Here is a 14,804-nt window from a genome sequence, read left to right on the forward strand (position 1 = left end):
ATGGACTCCAAAAAATATATGATAGTGCAAATTCCGATTTGGGCAAAGAACTACTTTCCTCCCGACCTTTGACCTTGCACCAAACAAATAGATTGTAATACACTCTTAATTGTTTTGCTGCCAAAGAGTTCTATTCGCAGTTTTATTAACCCGTGCATAACACTAGTTTGAACAGTCGAACACTATCACAATGCCCATGGCTACAAACCAAAACAAAAAAACGAGTACCCTCCCTTGCATCGAAGCAGACGACTGTTCGTGAGAGTCTGTCACAGTGTCGGTGTGGGAACTGACAGAAGCTAGGGAGCACAGATAATAGAAGCCCTGTCACATAGACTAATCACACAATCAATACACATTTGGCTCATGTTTTAAATTACAGTTTCGAGTTTGTTAGTCAAACTCAAAGCAACAACACTGGTCTGGTGTCATGCGTAGCGGGACCGAGAAGCCGTCTTTATACCTGCATGGTTTGGGGTGGCTTCGCTTCGTATCAAACATCGACTGTTTCACGTATTTTGCGAGAAAGTCTACTCTTTTGCCTGGCTCTGCAGTAAGTCCACATTGGCGATGAAGGTATCCAAGAACTTAACATGTGTGCATTTTTCCGTAATCCAGTCATATTCCTTCAAAATGCAATCAATCGGCGGTGACAGACTTGGTGTCAGCAATTCGCGACTTCACCATTTTGGTCCCGTTTCCTCACACCCATACCAGTTTAGGTTCATCCATGCAAACACACTCGCAAAACAGTTTATCACGTAGATACATTTCAAATAGGGAGCAAATGGTTACATCTAAACCTACATATTTCCCTAAAATTTGCTTCTCTGTCAATAAGCCTGATTGTATAATAATACGTTCGAGAAAAACAACGTGGAATCGATTCTGAATCGAGTAAGCCAAATGGGTGCCAACCCGGTTTCGCCCGTTCTGCCGACCTGAAACGCCGCAACAAAAGAACTGTGCGCTTCAACTAAATTAATTTCTATACGACTTCATTACTTTCTTGCAACTTATGAACCTTTACTTAAAGCTTTTAAATGGTCTGAAAGTAGTGTTACCGCGTACTTATCGATGCACTCATTCGTTTTATTTTTTCAGCGACGGTCACTTAGTTTAAGGTTGCAAAAGGGCCAAATCTCGCTGGCACCACTGTTTCACTCTCCACAGATCGCAACAGTGCCGCTAGTAGTCTACACTTTGTGTTTGATCGTAGAATGGGATATACAGATTACAACACTCGTGGTTTTTTATATGGCTTGTATTTCAGTCAAGACCCAGCGGGAATATCAATCGAGAGCCACTCGCCAGAGGCTCGTGTCTCCCGATGATATTCATCCGCTGGGTCTTGACTGAAATACAAGCCATATAAAAAACCACTCGTGTTGTAACCTATACATATATATGCACGGGTGTTTTTCTGTGTGTGAGTTTGTTTGTACGATACTGGCTGTGCCGCCGTGTGCGTGTGAGAGAGAAAGAGAGAGAGAGAGAGAGAGAGAGAGAGAGAGAGAGAGAGAGAGAGAGAGAGAGAGAGAGAGAGAGAGAGAGAAAGAGAGAGAGAGAGAGAGAGAGCTGTACCTCTCTTCGTTTTAACTTTCTGAGCGTGTTTTTTATCTAAACATATCCTGTCTATATGTTTTTTTGAATCAGGAACCGACAAGGAATAAGATGAAATTGTTTTTAAATCGATTTCGGAAATTTAATTTTGATCATAATATTTATATTTTTAATGTTCAGAGCTTGTTTTCAATCTGGATATAACATATTTATATGTTTTTGGAATCAGCAAATGATGAAGAATAAGATGAATGTAATTTTGGATCATTTTATAAAAAATCTATTTTAATTACAATTTTCAGATTTTTAATGACCAACGTCATTAATTAATTTTTAAGCCTCCAAGCTGAAAGGCAATACCAATGTCCGGCCTTTGTCAAAGATCGCTTGGCCAACATTTCAATCAATGTTATTAAAAAATGAGGGTGTGACAGTGCCGCCTCAACTTTGACAAAAAGCCGGATATGACGTCATCAAAAGTATTCATCGAACAAATAATTCCGGGGATATCATTCCCAGGAACTCTCATGTCAAATTCAATAAAGATCGGTCCAGTAGTTTAGTCTGAATAGCTCTACACACACACACGCACAGACAGACAGACAGACACACACACACACACACACACACACACACACCACGACCCTCGTCTCGATTCCCCCTCTACGTTAAAACATTTAGTCTAAACTTGACTAAATGTAAAAAGAACAAAAAAGGTTCTGCGGCAATAGCGGGTTGCGGCAATGGCGGGTTGCGGCAATGACGGGTTGCGGAAATAACGGGCCGCGGCAATAGCGGGTGCCTCCCCCTTCATTCGGGAAAAACGATGATTTTAATCCGACAGGTATCGGAAACAATCTCTTGGTAAAGTGCGTTTCTCCTCCCTCCGAAGCGACATGACGGCGCCACATTTGTTTGTTTATGGCTGTTTATCGCGAAACATTACAGTTGAAATATGTGTGTAAAATATCATAAATGTGTGGCATGTAATCTCCGAATCAGTTCGTTATCTGCGTTTCGATGGTAATTCAGTAGGCGTGGAGTTACTTTAAATTGAAGGCGAAGGTAACCTGCGTTGCATGTGGGACGGCGTGAGCAAATTTGATTGCAATATTTTATACAGGAAGTAAATGTCAATGATTCTGGCTCAGTCTTGTAGATCTGTTATGCAGTGTTTTGGTAGTGTAGCCTATCTGCTTTTCTACTATGAAGCTCATTTGGAGTGATACGCTGATCGAAGTGGGGTACCCTATGTGTGACATCAGCCGTATGCAGATTACGCCTCAGAACACCCTCGCATTTCACAAAGACAACACTAATTTGCAACATTTCAAGAACTGCATCAGTTTTATTAGATACTATTTAAACAAAATCAGCACAGACACGACTATTATCAACAACACAGAACGGGATGGGCCGCTATTGCGCGGGTCTGCTATTGCGCGGGTCCGCTATTGCGTGGATCTGCTATTGCGCATGTCCGCTATTGCGCGACCTAAGAAGAAGCGGAATAGTTGCCAATGTGACGGGGCCTACCGTGCACTCCCCCCCCCCCCCCCCCCCCTTCCCCAGGAATGTACTACAGCCGGGTCTGCACGCGGCGCGCAGGCAGCAAAAAAACAGTCTTCAGATTTTGATTTAGGCTACGAACTGTGTAAAATCTACACAACACTAACCCTTGTAAACTTAATCAGCTATCAGGGTTACATAAAATAGCACATTCGAGTACTTAAACAAGCCAGTCTGTTGCCAGTAATGACAAATGTCCAAGTTTAAATGTGGTGACAGTGTTCATTTTATGACACTCAACCATACATTTTGTAATTACTTTTTTTTTCCTTTAATATTTTTTTTTCCTGGTTTTTTTTTACAACACATTATACATTACATCACAATTCACATCGCCACATTCATACCTACAACATGCATAAAAAGAGTGATCTAGAACAGAGAGAGAAGTAGAGAGAGAGAGAGAGAGAGAGAGAGAGAGAGAGAGAGAGAGAGAGAGAGAGAGAGAGAGAGAGAGAGAGAGAGAGAGAGAGAGAGAGAGAAAGTTAAAGAGGCACTGTATAGGACCGTTTGACTGCAACAACTACTAGACCTTTAAACAATATTGATTGCTACAAGATTCAAGTTTACAACAGAATATATATCAAGATACTGTTAACGAATTAGGGAGGAGGAGTAGAGCCTAGTACTGGACAATTTTCATGAAACCAGGTTAGAATATGGTTGCCAGAGGCGGTCAAACTTATCTTCTGCTAATCCCCCCTTGTACTTGTCCAATAAATATCTACTTTTCAAAAATTTCAAGAATATCGGAAGCATCGGTCTTTCAGAGTTCCATTTACATTTGTAAATATAAAATTTGGCCAATAAAATAATGAAATCTAAGGCTTTATCAGTGAACATATTTTCCTGAACTCCAAACAATACCAACGCTTCCGAAAACCGGAAATTAGTAACATGATAACAACTATTATTTAACAGTTCCTGTAGTTCCTGCCAAAACCTGTTAATATGCTGGCAATGCCACATCAAATGATTAATTGTTTCTTCCTCATTGTTACAAAACGAACAATTAGAAGATTCAACAATTTTTCTCAGAAATAAGTAGCGGTTTGTGGGCAAAGCCCTATAAATTAACCTCAGCTGGAACCATTTTAGCTGACAATCAACTGTTGTCTTATGACATAAGTAAAAGATCTTGTTCCAGCTGAGGTTATCAAAAATACCATTCCATTTTACCACACCAGCTGGGGCTGAGTCTGCCGAGGCCAAACACAATTGGGCACTATATTTTCCTTCAAATATTATTTTCCATGGTTTTTGCTTTAACAATTTATAGTTTGCCTCCTGTATTATATTTATCTTTTTCTGATATGCCTTAATAGATTTGATCAGTCCTGCAAATTTCAAAAAGTTAACCCTCAACGTAAGAAATTTTATCTGACAATCTACAAAATTCAATAGACTGCCATTTTCATTCAGTAAATGACAGACTTGGAAAATACCCCTTTCTGTCCAATCTTTAAAGTATACAGTGTGTTTTCCAATGACAATATTTCTATTATAAAAGATACATTCTGCATTAAACTCACTTACATCAGTTGGTATACATGTTATGCTTAATTTCTTGAAGTGTTTCAATACATCATGCCAAACAGGATTGTGGATTGATTGCATTAAAGTGTTGGCGAACTCACCCCCTAGCTGCTGTTGTTTATCCAGCTCAGGATAAAGACAGAGCGTAAACCTGGTTAAAGGAGATTCGGCATATAAAACTTTTCCTAAGCCAGCTAATTTTCATAGCTGACAAGAAAGTACCAACATTTAACATTTTTAACCCTCCCTTTTGGTAAGACTGACAAGCACATTTCTTGTTAACTTTACCTTGTTTACCATTCCATAAAAACTGAAAAAACATACCATCAAGTTCTTTCAAAAATATATCGCATGGATCTGGGATATTCATAAATAAGTACGTTAACTTAGACATTGCTAGTGTTTTCAAAACAGTAATTTTACCAAAAGGGGTAAGCTGTCGCTTACTCCACATGTTCAATACTTTTCTTATCTCTGCAATCTTTCCTGTATAATTTAGATGGACAATATTTCCTGTATCCACAGAGAAAACTACCCCCAAATATCTAAATGTCCCTGGGTCCCAGCAAAAATTCATGTCACGCAAGTACCGTATCTGGCTGTTCCTCCTACTCCCAATCCATATGACCTGTGTTTTTTCTAAGTTTATTTTTAATCCGGACATACTAGCAAAAACATTCAAAATTCTCACAGCTTCTGTAAATGATTCTTCACTTCCATCCAAACACAAAGCTGTGTCGTCCGCAAACTGAGACATTAACATTTCGCTATCACGCACATGTATACCTTTTACTTTCTCATTTTCACGCAACATGTTTGATAAAACCTCAGCGCACAGTAAATATAAATAAGGTGACAAAGGATCGCCCTGTCTTACTCCTCTGCAAATACTGAACCAGGCTGAATAAGAGCCATTTACCGAGACGCATGCCACAATATCAGAGTAAAAAGCTCGTACCCATTTTTTTATGTCGGGGCCCAAATTTACAAAGTCTAAAACCCTATCTATAAATTCCCAAGAAATACTGTCGAAAGCTTTCTCAAAATCGACTAGAAGAAGTTGACCCGGAATCTGTTCATATTGTGTATACAAAAGGATATCATATAACAGCCGGATATTTTCCCCTTCATAAATCCTCTTTGGTCTGTGTGAATTAGTTTGGGCAGTACGCCTTTAATCCTGTTTGCAATACATGCTGAAGCTATTTTATATACTGTATTTAGCAATGTGATTGGTCTCCAATTTTTAATAAACTGCTTTGGCTTTCCTTCTTTTGGCAAACAAGTAATAATTCCTTGACGTTGCGTCACTGACAAGTTTCCAGTTTCAAATCCAAAATTTAAAGAACGAACTAAAAAGGCTCTAATGTCACCAAAGAAAAATTTAAAGAACTCGATGGGAAAGCCATCGCTGCCAGGACTCTTATTATTATTCATAGCACGCAGTGCTGTATGGGTTTCAATGTAACTAATGCTACCTTCCAACATATCTTTTTCTTCATCATTTAGTTTAGTGGCATTATGAACACAAGTATCAATATTAACATTTTGTAATTACTCTATTGATACGCAACTTATTCATGTAACCAGCACATCCAGCACATGCACATGTGAATGGAAGTCTCGAAAATGAGAATATTCAATACAAAGTGCGCCCCAAAAAACATAAGTTTGAAAGCATAGTCTGGAGACACCCACTGTTCATGTGCCAACCACGCGCTGGGTGCAGCTGCTGACCCCGCCGTTCCGTGGGGGTGTTGTTGATTTTTTGGAAAATCTACTTTCTGTTGTACTTGCACTTTCTCATTGGAGAGTAAGGTATTGAAGAACAATAACAATAATGACTTTTTTTTTCATACAGCACATTTACAAAGGTAGAAGCAGTCTAAAAACCCAGACAAACACCATCTACACGGACCTACAAACGTATAAGTAATCATGTGAATTTCTTGTGATGTGACATGCGAATTTCTAATCACGTGACTGACACCATTCCTGCAAACTTCCGAGGCAACATGGCAGCACGTTTGATCTAGGGCAGACGCAAAAGAGGCACAGTCCTTCTTCTGGATGAGTATAAATATCATAAAAAGAAAAACACAGCACACGCCTTTAACTGGAGATGCAGGCGGTATCCGGCCTGCACAGCCTCCGTCCGCACAAACCAGTTCAATACAAACCAGTTCAATACAAACCAGTTCGATCTTGAAGCGGCTCAGCCAAACATCCATGTCAGAGAGCAGGTGGGTGTGCACACCCACCCGCCCGATGAAAACGAAATTGCACGGTCAGAATTTACACAAAGACTGAGGGAGGAGGTGTCCACCAATCCTGGCCTACCACCCAAACGCGTCTTTGAGGCGCAGGTAGCAACCGAACACCGACGAATTCGTCGGCAGGGTGAGGCCGACTGCCCTGATGTCCCGTCCTTTGAGTCGGTCCGAACAATGATGAAGCGAGAGACAGAGAGGGCCCGCCATATCCCACATATTCCCCAAACGGTCGGTGATGTTGACGTCCAAGGGGAGTGGGCAGAGACCTGGCTCTCTGACCGATTCTTGCTCCATAACAATCCCAAGTGTGGAATTTTGATTTTTGCAACGGACGAGTGCCTCCGCAAACTGATGCGGTGTGGCACGATTTTTGTGGACGCAACGTTTAGGTCATGCCCAAGACCGTATACCCAAGTCCTGACTATTTTGGGGGACGTGGACGGACACACCGTACCCTTATTACATGCACTGATGGAACAACGGACAGTAGGGCACTACAGTCAAGTTTTGATATTGTCATAATGAGGTAGAGGACAGGTGTTCTTGGTTTTCCTTTGTCCAGGTCTTTGGGAAATGCGAAAATCTCTACATGGTTGTGTTTTGTTGTTGTGTATGCCAATCATTGATGCTGACTTGTCTTTTTCTTTTCAGCACGCCCATCCGCAGACCCAGTGATCACCTGTTTTACCGCTCAGGGACAGTACGTGCCTGAAAACACCGACCTCAACTGCAACTGTTCTGCCTCTGACCTTGGCCACCCCAAAGGTCGTCTCCGTGTGTACCGTGGCAACAACGAACAGATCAGTGGTAGCTATGGAGAGATCAGGGTGGCGTTTTCAGAAGCCAACGTGAGTCGTGACGATGACGGGACCGTGTTCAGGTGTGTGGTGGAGTGGGCCACGACAGACAGTCCCAGGGAAACGTCCTTCACTCTGCATGTCGCGTGTGAGTGTGATCTTTTTCTCGTGTGTTGGTTTCTAGTCTCACACTATTTCCTCTTACTAGAGAGAATCAGCCTTTCGTAACTTAGCCGTAAGCCATATCAGGCATTGCGCATAACAACGAGGGTGAAAACATTGTCAAAAGTACTTAAATGGAATGCCGACCCTCTATAAGGACAATGCCACGCTTACTAAGGGTATCTGCAGACCGCTAACTTGCCTATATAGTTTTAATGCCTGCCACAACGCTATCGCAACTGGAAAGCCATAACCTCTAACTCATTTCGTTAACTTGCACAACTCTTTAGTACCAGTGAGACGATTATCTTCCTTGCTTCGTCGGCTTCTATTCATGAACTTAAAAAAAGAAGAAAAAGAATGGTACGTTGGCAGTCTCTTTGTTTTTGGATGTTCTACTTGTTAAGTTAATAGAACTTACCTCGACATGTTTAACAATACCTTGTACTCTCTCGATCATATTATAAGATCCGTCGCGATATAACCTTGAACGGTTGAAAACGACGTTAAACACCAAATAAAGAAAAGACAGAACTGATATTATAAGATGTTTGATGGGTTGTTGACAGACGAACTTTTTTGTCGGTCTGAGGGGGAGCATATTGTCTTTTGTTTCATTATTTTTACCAAGGCCGAAGGCAGCGGTCAATAAATATGAAACAAAAGTCGATATGCCCCCCCGAGGACCGACAAAAAAGCTGGTCTGACAACAAACCACCAAACATCGTTTTTGTCATCATTTTGGTAGTGAGAAAATAAGTGCCAAATCAACACAGGGAGCCATAATAATAAAAGTAAGAGCAGCATGAGTTACGAAAGCAGGAAAAGACAACCCAACATTAAATACAAGGCAGTAGCCTCCCTTGCGTTTGTCTGACTTCAGGTAGGTTTTTGATTCCTACTGTTCCGAAATCGAATGCGATAAAATCTCGAAAGGCTGAATCATATTAGATCTCGGCTTACGCCTCGATCTGATATGATTTCAGCTTTCTCGACATTCAGACTGATAAATGTTGATATCACAGTCAAATATAACGATAACTAATAATATATATGTTATGTTTACTGTAAAAATGTGCTCAGAATGACAGAAAATAGGTTTAAGTAGGCCTTTAGTACTACTTTTGCACGCTATGCGGAGACGAGCGTGACCCGTGTGTGGTTAGTCGAGACTATCTGAAATATAGTCGCGGCGACGACTGTTTGTTGGTGTTAATTTGTTACTTTGATGCCGACAGCTTAACTAAAGGTTGTTATATCGCTTCACGCGACTTGTTTTTACATTTAGTCAAGTTTTGATTAAATGTTTTAACGTAGAGCGGGGAATCGAGACGAGGGTAGTGGTGTATGTGCGTGTGTATGTGTCTGTCTGTCTGTGTGTGTGTGTGTGTGTGTGTGTGTGTGTGTGTGTGTGTGTGTGTGTGTGTGTGTGTGTGTGTGTGTGTGTGTGTGTGTGTGTGTAGAGCGATTCAGACTAAACTACTGGACCGATCTTTATGAAATTTGACATGAGAGTTCCTGGGTATGAAATCCCCGAAAGTTTTTTTCATTTTTTTGATAAATGTCTTTGATGACGTCATATCCGGCTTTTCGTGAAAGTTGAGGCGGCACTGTCAAGCCCTCATTTTTCAACCAAATTGGTTGAAATTTTGGTCGCGTAATGTTCGACAAAGTCCGGACTTCGGTATTGCATTTCAGCGTGGTGGCTTAAAAATGTATTAATGAGTTTGGTCATTAAAAATCTGAAAATTGTAAAAAAAAAAATGTTTTTTATAAAACGATCCAAATTTACGTTTATCTTATTTTCCATCATTTGCTGATTCCAAAAACATATAAATATGTTATATTCGGATTAAAAACAAGCTCTGAAAATTAAATATATAAAAATTATTATCAAAATTAAATTGTCGAAATCAATTTAAAAATACTTTCATCTTATTCCTTGTCGGTTCCTGATTCCAAAAACATATAGATATGATATGTTTGGATTAAAAATACGCTCAGAAAGTTAAAACGAAGAGAGGTACAGAAAAGCGTGCTATCCTTCCCAGCGCAACTACTACCCCGCTCTTCTTGTCAATTTCACTGCCTATGCCGTGAGCGGTGGACTGACGATGCTACGAGTATACGGTCTTGCTGCGTTGCATTGCGTTCAGTTTTATTCTGTGAGTTCGACAGCTACTTGACTAAATGTTGTATTTTCGCCTTACGCGACTTGTTCTTTTGTTACTTCGAGAGGATATAACCTTTTGTACACCATATATCTCTGTCACAACTGAAGGAGCATTTCTTTAACTTTATGTTAATTTGTTTGCAGATATTATCTTGTCCGATTTCTCTACAGCTTCAGAGGAAATCATTTTTGGTTTGGGTTTTAAACGTTAAGGCACCCAAAGGTATTTACTGCAACGTTTAGATACTAGAGTGCCTCTTAGTGGCATTTTTGAAACGCACGTTCGCTGCTCTCCGGTCTTCCAGCAATCATCCGGTATTGGCTAGGTCGTCTGGCCAGCAAGCTATGCAGCTAGCTTGTATCATTGTTTGCAAATGTACGGTATAGTTTCAAGAGTTTTGAGTGATGAAAAATAGTACAGTAACTGCACTATAATCTTACAAAACATGCTCATCTATTTGTTAGGGAAAACATACTTATATCAGCATTATAAGGCATAGAGAGAGCTTACAAAAACTATGTCACATGGCTTGCTTTCTACCTCAGAAACATACATGATGCTCTTGATATTTTAACGTCATTAGGAGAGACATGTTTCTTCACTTTTGTCTGGACTTTCAGGATCTCGTAAAGAAGAGAAGCCGTGCTGATCTTTGTCATGTTTATATTAATCAACCTTCTTCAATCATAACTAACTGATCGTTCAAGTGTCATTAAGTCAGTGTGATTTGCAGACATAAAAATGAAACTGTTTAACTGGAAACAAACAGATTTTTCCACACCGCCAGTGTTCGATTTTAGATTGAATAAAAATTACACTGGTATACTAACCTTTGAACATTGTCTTCTTCTTGTGTTCTAGCATCTCCAGTGACTATAGGCAACGGTGTTGTTACTGATATTAAACATAAATAATAAAACACACCATATTGTATAACACAGATGCAGCGGAGATAAAACAGTTCACGGCAAACAAACAGCATCAGAATCTCACCATCAACGAAAACAGCAGCATAACACTGACCTGCACGGCGTTGGGTCGACCCACACCAGGAATGATTATCAGCAAGGACGGTAACTCACTCCAGCAAGTCCCAAAAGGAGATCACGTGACTGAAATCCAGACGTCCAACTTGACCTACCGTCGTTCTCAAGCCACGTGTGACCTCACGGGCGACTATGTCTGTGAGGTAGACAACGATCTTGGACGCCAGAGCTCAAATCACCTGACAGTGCTTGTTAATTGTGAGTTCAGCGCGTGTATGTGTGTGTGTGTGTGTGTGTGTGTGTGCATGTATGTGTGTGTGTGTGTGTGTGTTTGTGTGTGTGTGAGTGTGAGTGTGTATGTGTGTGTGCATGTATGTATGTGTGTGTGTGTGTGTGCATGTATGTGTGTGTGTGTGTGTGTGTGAGTGTGTGTGTTTGTGTGTGTGTGTGTGTGTGTATGTGTGTGTGTGTGTGTGTGTGTAAAATGGTGTGATAGTGTGTACAATTGTGTTAAATACAATTGTGTGTGTACATTTCTGTCTGCCTGTCTTTCTCTCTGTCTGTCTGTCTGTCTGTTTGTCTGTCTGTCTCTGTGTCTGTCAGTCTGTCTCTCTGTCTGTCTTTCTGTTATTTCGTGTGCATATGCAAACGCGACGTGACAATATTAGAAAATCGTTGGAATGGTTCAATCTGGGATTCTTTTACAGGTAAGCCACGAAGTTATTCAACTAGTTCAGCGGAACCACTAAAGGTGAATTACAAAGTCAACCCAGTTTTGGTGGAGTTCCGGCTTGTTGCGTTTCCAGTCCCTGACGTCCGCAGCTTCACTTTCCGTGTCAATGACAGTGACACCAACATTACTGGCAACATCAAGCTGAGTGCCACCTGTTTCACAACGGACACAGACTATGACGTAACTTGTAGCGTCATTGTCAGCGACGTCGCGAGCAAGGAGGCTGAAGGGCTGTACACATTCAGTGCTGCAAATGCCTTTGGCCAGGAGCATTTCCAGTTCAAAGTGATAGTGAACGGTAAGATTGTAAAAGAAGCACGTGCATTTAGTATTGGTTGTATTGACTCATGCACCTGAATCGTCCATGCACAAATAATAAGCTACGTTGATATACCCTTGAATACTTTAAAGCTAAAGCTTTGACATTCCACAAACGACCAGGATTCGATGACCTTCAGTTATTGTAAAATGTGGTTGACTTCGTCAATTTCTAAAGACGGGATTTGGTTGAGTTCTGGTCAAAATATGGAACATTTTTTAACATGTTTGTTTGCTTTTTACCATTGAAACTTTCCACACAGAGGTTCACCCCATTCTGACATGAACAAAATGTCAAGCTTACAGGGGAGTCGAGTTTGGATAGAAAACCAAAGAAAATGGTCATATCGTAAAAGGTTTTAGAAGTAGAGTTTTTAAAACTTGACACTCATTTAGATTTTGAAGTCCTTCCGACGTGATGAAAGTTTGCTTGATAAATACATTGTAAAGGTTACCGTTTGGTTAACTGTGAGTAAACGCCATCATGTTTTTGAATGTTTATACACTCATCCAGGTGTTGATACCTTCTAGAAATTGAAGAGTGTTGTTAGTTATGTTAAAATTCAAAGGCCATAGCGGGGTCCAAAGATTGATTTTTGTTTTGTTGTATTTTTCTTTTTTTTTCAAATTTGTTTCCTTAGCTAGAGCTTTACCGTCAAACATTGCATTCGTTTAGTAAGTCTCCGAAGTTAAAAATACACTGAGCACAAAAAGTTAAGGACATGTTTTCAGTTGTGTAGCCCAGATGTTAAACAACAGGGTTTTTTGTCAGAAATATGCGTGTATTTGAAGATCAGTCTTTCATCTGCTCAAAAATGTGTTTCTGGAATCTTAGCAATATATGGGTATGACGTCACTGGTCCGTGACCACGCCTACCCTCAAAAATGGCGTTTTTTGACGGCATGATTCACTTTAAACCGTCGAAACAGTGACTTAAAATGAATGATAATTTACATTTGTTACATCCGAAAGTTTATTTGGTGTCTTACCTAACACTTCATACACATTTCGTTCAAATCCGTCGCGCTGTCAGGCTGATCTAGCGTGTAAAAGAGAGCGACCACAAAACTGAAAAACAGCAAAAAATCCATGGTTTTTATGGTGTTTTTGCTGGGTAGCTGCACTTGACATGGAACAAATCTAAAACTACAAATAGCAGCCTCTCCAAATTTCACAGAACGACGACAAATACCCTCATCTGGATTCGCGCTAGTACTTTTACCACAATATATTTCTTCACAACTTTTTTTTTTACACATGGGAATCACAGACTTGCCAGCTTTATAGTGTTTGATTCGTTCTTAATTTGTTTTCATGTGACGTACATGTTTTTAATGATAATGATTGCTAGAACCAAGGTGTGCGGGCTTCATTACTAAAGCAACAAGAGGCGAAGCCTTCAAAGCTCCCGTAAGAAATCAACAAACAGTAACATAACACAAACTCACTCACTCCGTAACACACACACACACAAACACACACACACACACACACACACACACACACACACACACACACACACACACACACACACACACACGCACGCACACACACACACACAGTTAAAACTAACGCATCATATCAACTCCATGTATAATTTTCAAAAGAAGGCAAACAGATCAAATGACTAGGGTAATAGGTTAGGTACCTGCCATGTGGGCACTTTTTCCACTGCTGTCCTCAGTCCTATACTTTTCATCAAGACTTGTCACCATGCCGAGTAGATCTAAATTCGGAAGTCTTCATGTGGCTGAGGCATATATCTGACATAGCGTCGATCTTGTTGTAGGTTAACCTCCTTTCTGAAACAAATGGCAAAATGCGATTAGTTATGATGACTACAACCTACACAAATATAAACAGTGTTTTGAAACAGAATAATCAGGTTATACAAGCCACTTTACCTATGCAGCATGGTAACCCTACAATATGCGAAACATGTCGACTGCAGCAGCCTGGTTCTTAAAATAATTCTGACGGTCAACACAGCCAGAAATGCCAACAAAGACAAGAAAGCTGTGGCAAGGTAAGCTTACCAAACGTTACATAGCGAATCATATGATAGTGCGTAAACAGCAAACAGTAGATCTACAATCAAAGAGAGGATCGAGTCTGGAATGAAACGCGATACAGATCTAGCATTCAAAAACTGTCTTTCACGTTCAAGGAAGTTGTTGCAAAGTACTTAAGACTTACTAAATTGTACAGACAAAACCATGACAGTGCATGTTTTGAATCTGAGGAAAAAATCGTGATCATTTTGACTTTGAGAACAGATTCATTCCGTTTCCTTATATCTGCATGTTCAAGTAAATGGTGGACAGTTTTTTTCGGGCAGAGTAAACTTAACTTGAGACTCTACTGCAAGTCTTGAAATTCACATAAATCGAACCACGAGCAAAGACATCCAAACATTACAGGCACTTTAGATCAACTCATTTCACTAGAGGTGACTGCCTAGCACTGTGTTTGACATCCGTGTCTGCTGAAATAAAAAGAAATTAAAACAAAACGGATTAACAGTAGGTGACACGTTATCAGAGTGGGAGACACTAGATCTGTCTCTGAACTTACCGGGATACGGCTGCAAGATCGACACTGACTGCCGCGCTTTCGACAGCTCTTCCTCGCGTGGACATTGGAAACACGCTGTGCAGATCAAATTGTAGGAAATCTCCCTTTGGTATCTTCT

The 14,804-nt window shown here is 40.4% G+C and overlaps 1 protein-coding gene across 1 annotated transcript; it reads left to right on the forward strand.

The window, feature by feature from the left end:
* The first annotated feature begins 570 nt into the window (after window positions 1-570).
* Window positions 571-12,642, forward strand: LOC138974526 (cell adhesion molecule 1-like). Its single transcript, XM_070347241.1, has 6 exons — window positions 571-576; window positions 6,867-7,068; window positions 7,593-7,886; window positions 11,016-11,318; window positions 11,867-12,091; window positions 12,626-12,642. Exons 1-6 carry the CDS (start codon window positions 571-573, stop codon window positions 12,640-12,642), a joined length of 1,047 nt encoding a protein of 348 aa, XP_070203342.1.
* Window positions 12,643-14,804: the final 2,162 nt, after the last annotated feature.

This window comes from Littorina saxatilis, linkage group LG8 (genome assembly GCF_037325665.1).
Source record: "Littorina saxatilis isolate snail1 linkage group LG8, US_GU_Lsax_2.0, whole genome shotgun sequence".
In the NCBI taxonomy this organism is placed as follows: Eukaryota; Metazoa; Mollusca; class Gastropoda; order Littorinimorpha; family Littorinidae; genus Littorina; species Littorina saxatilis.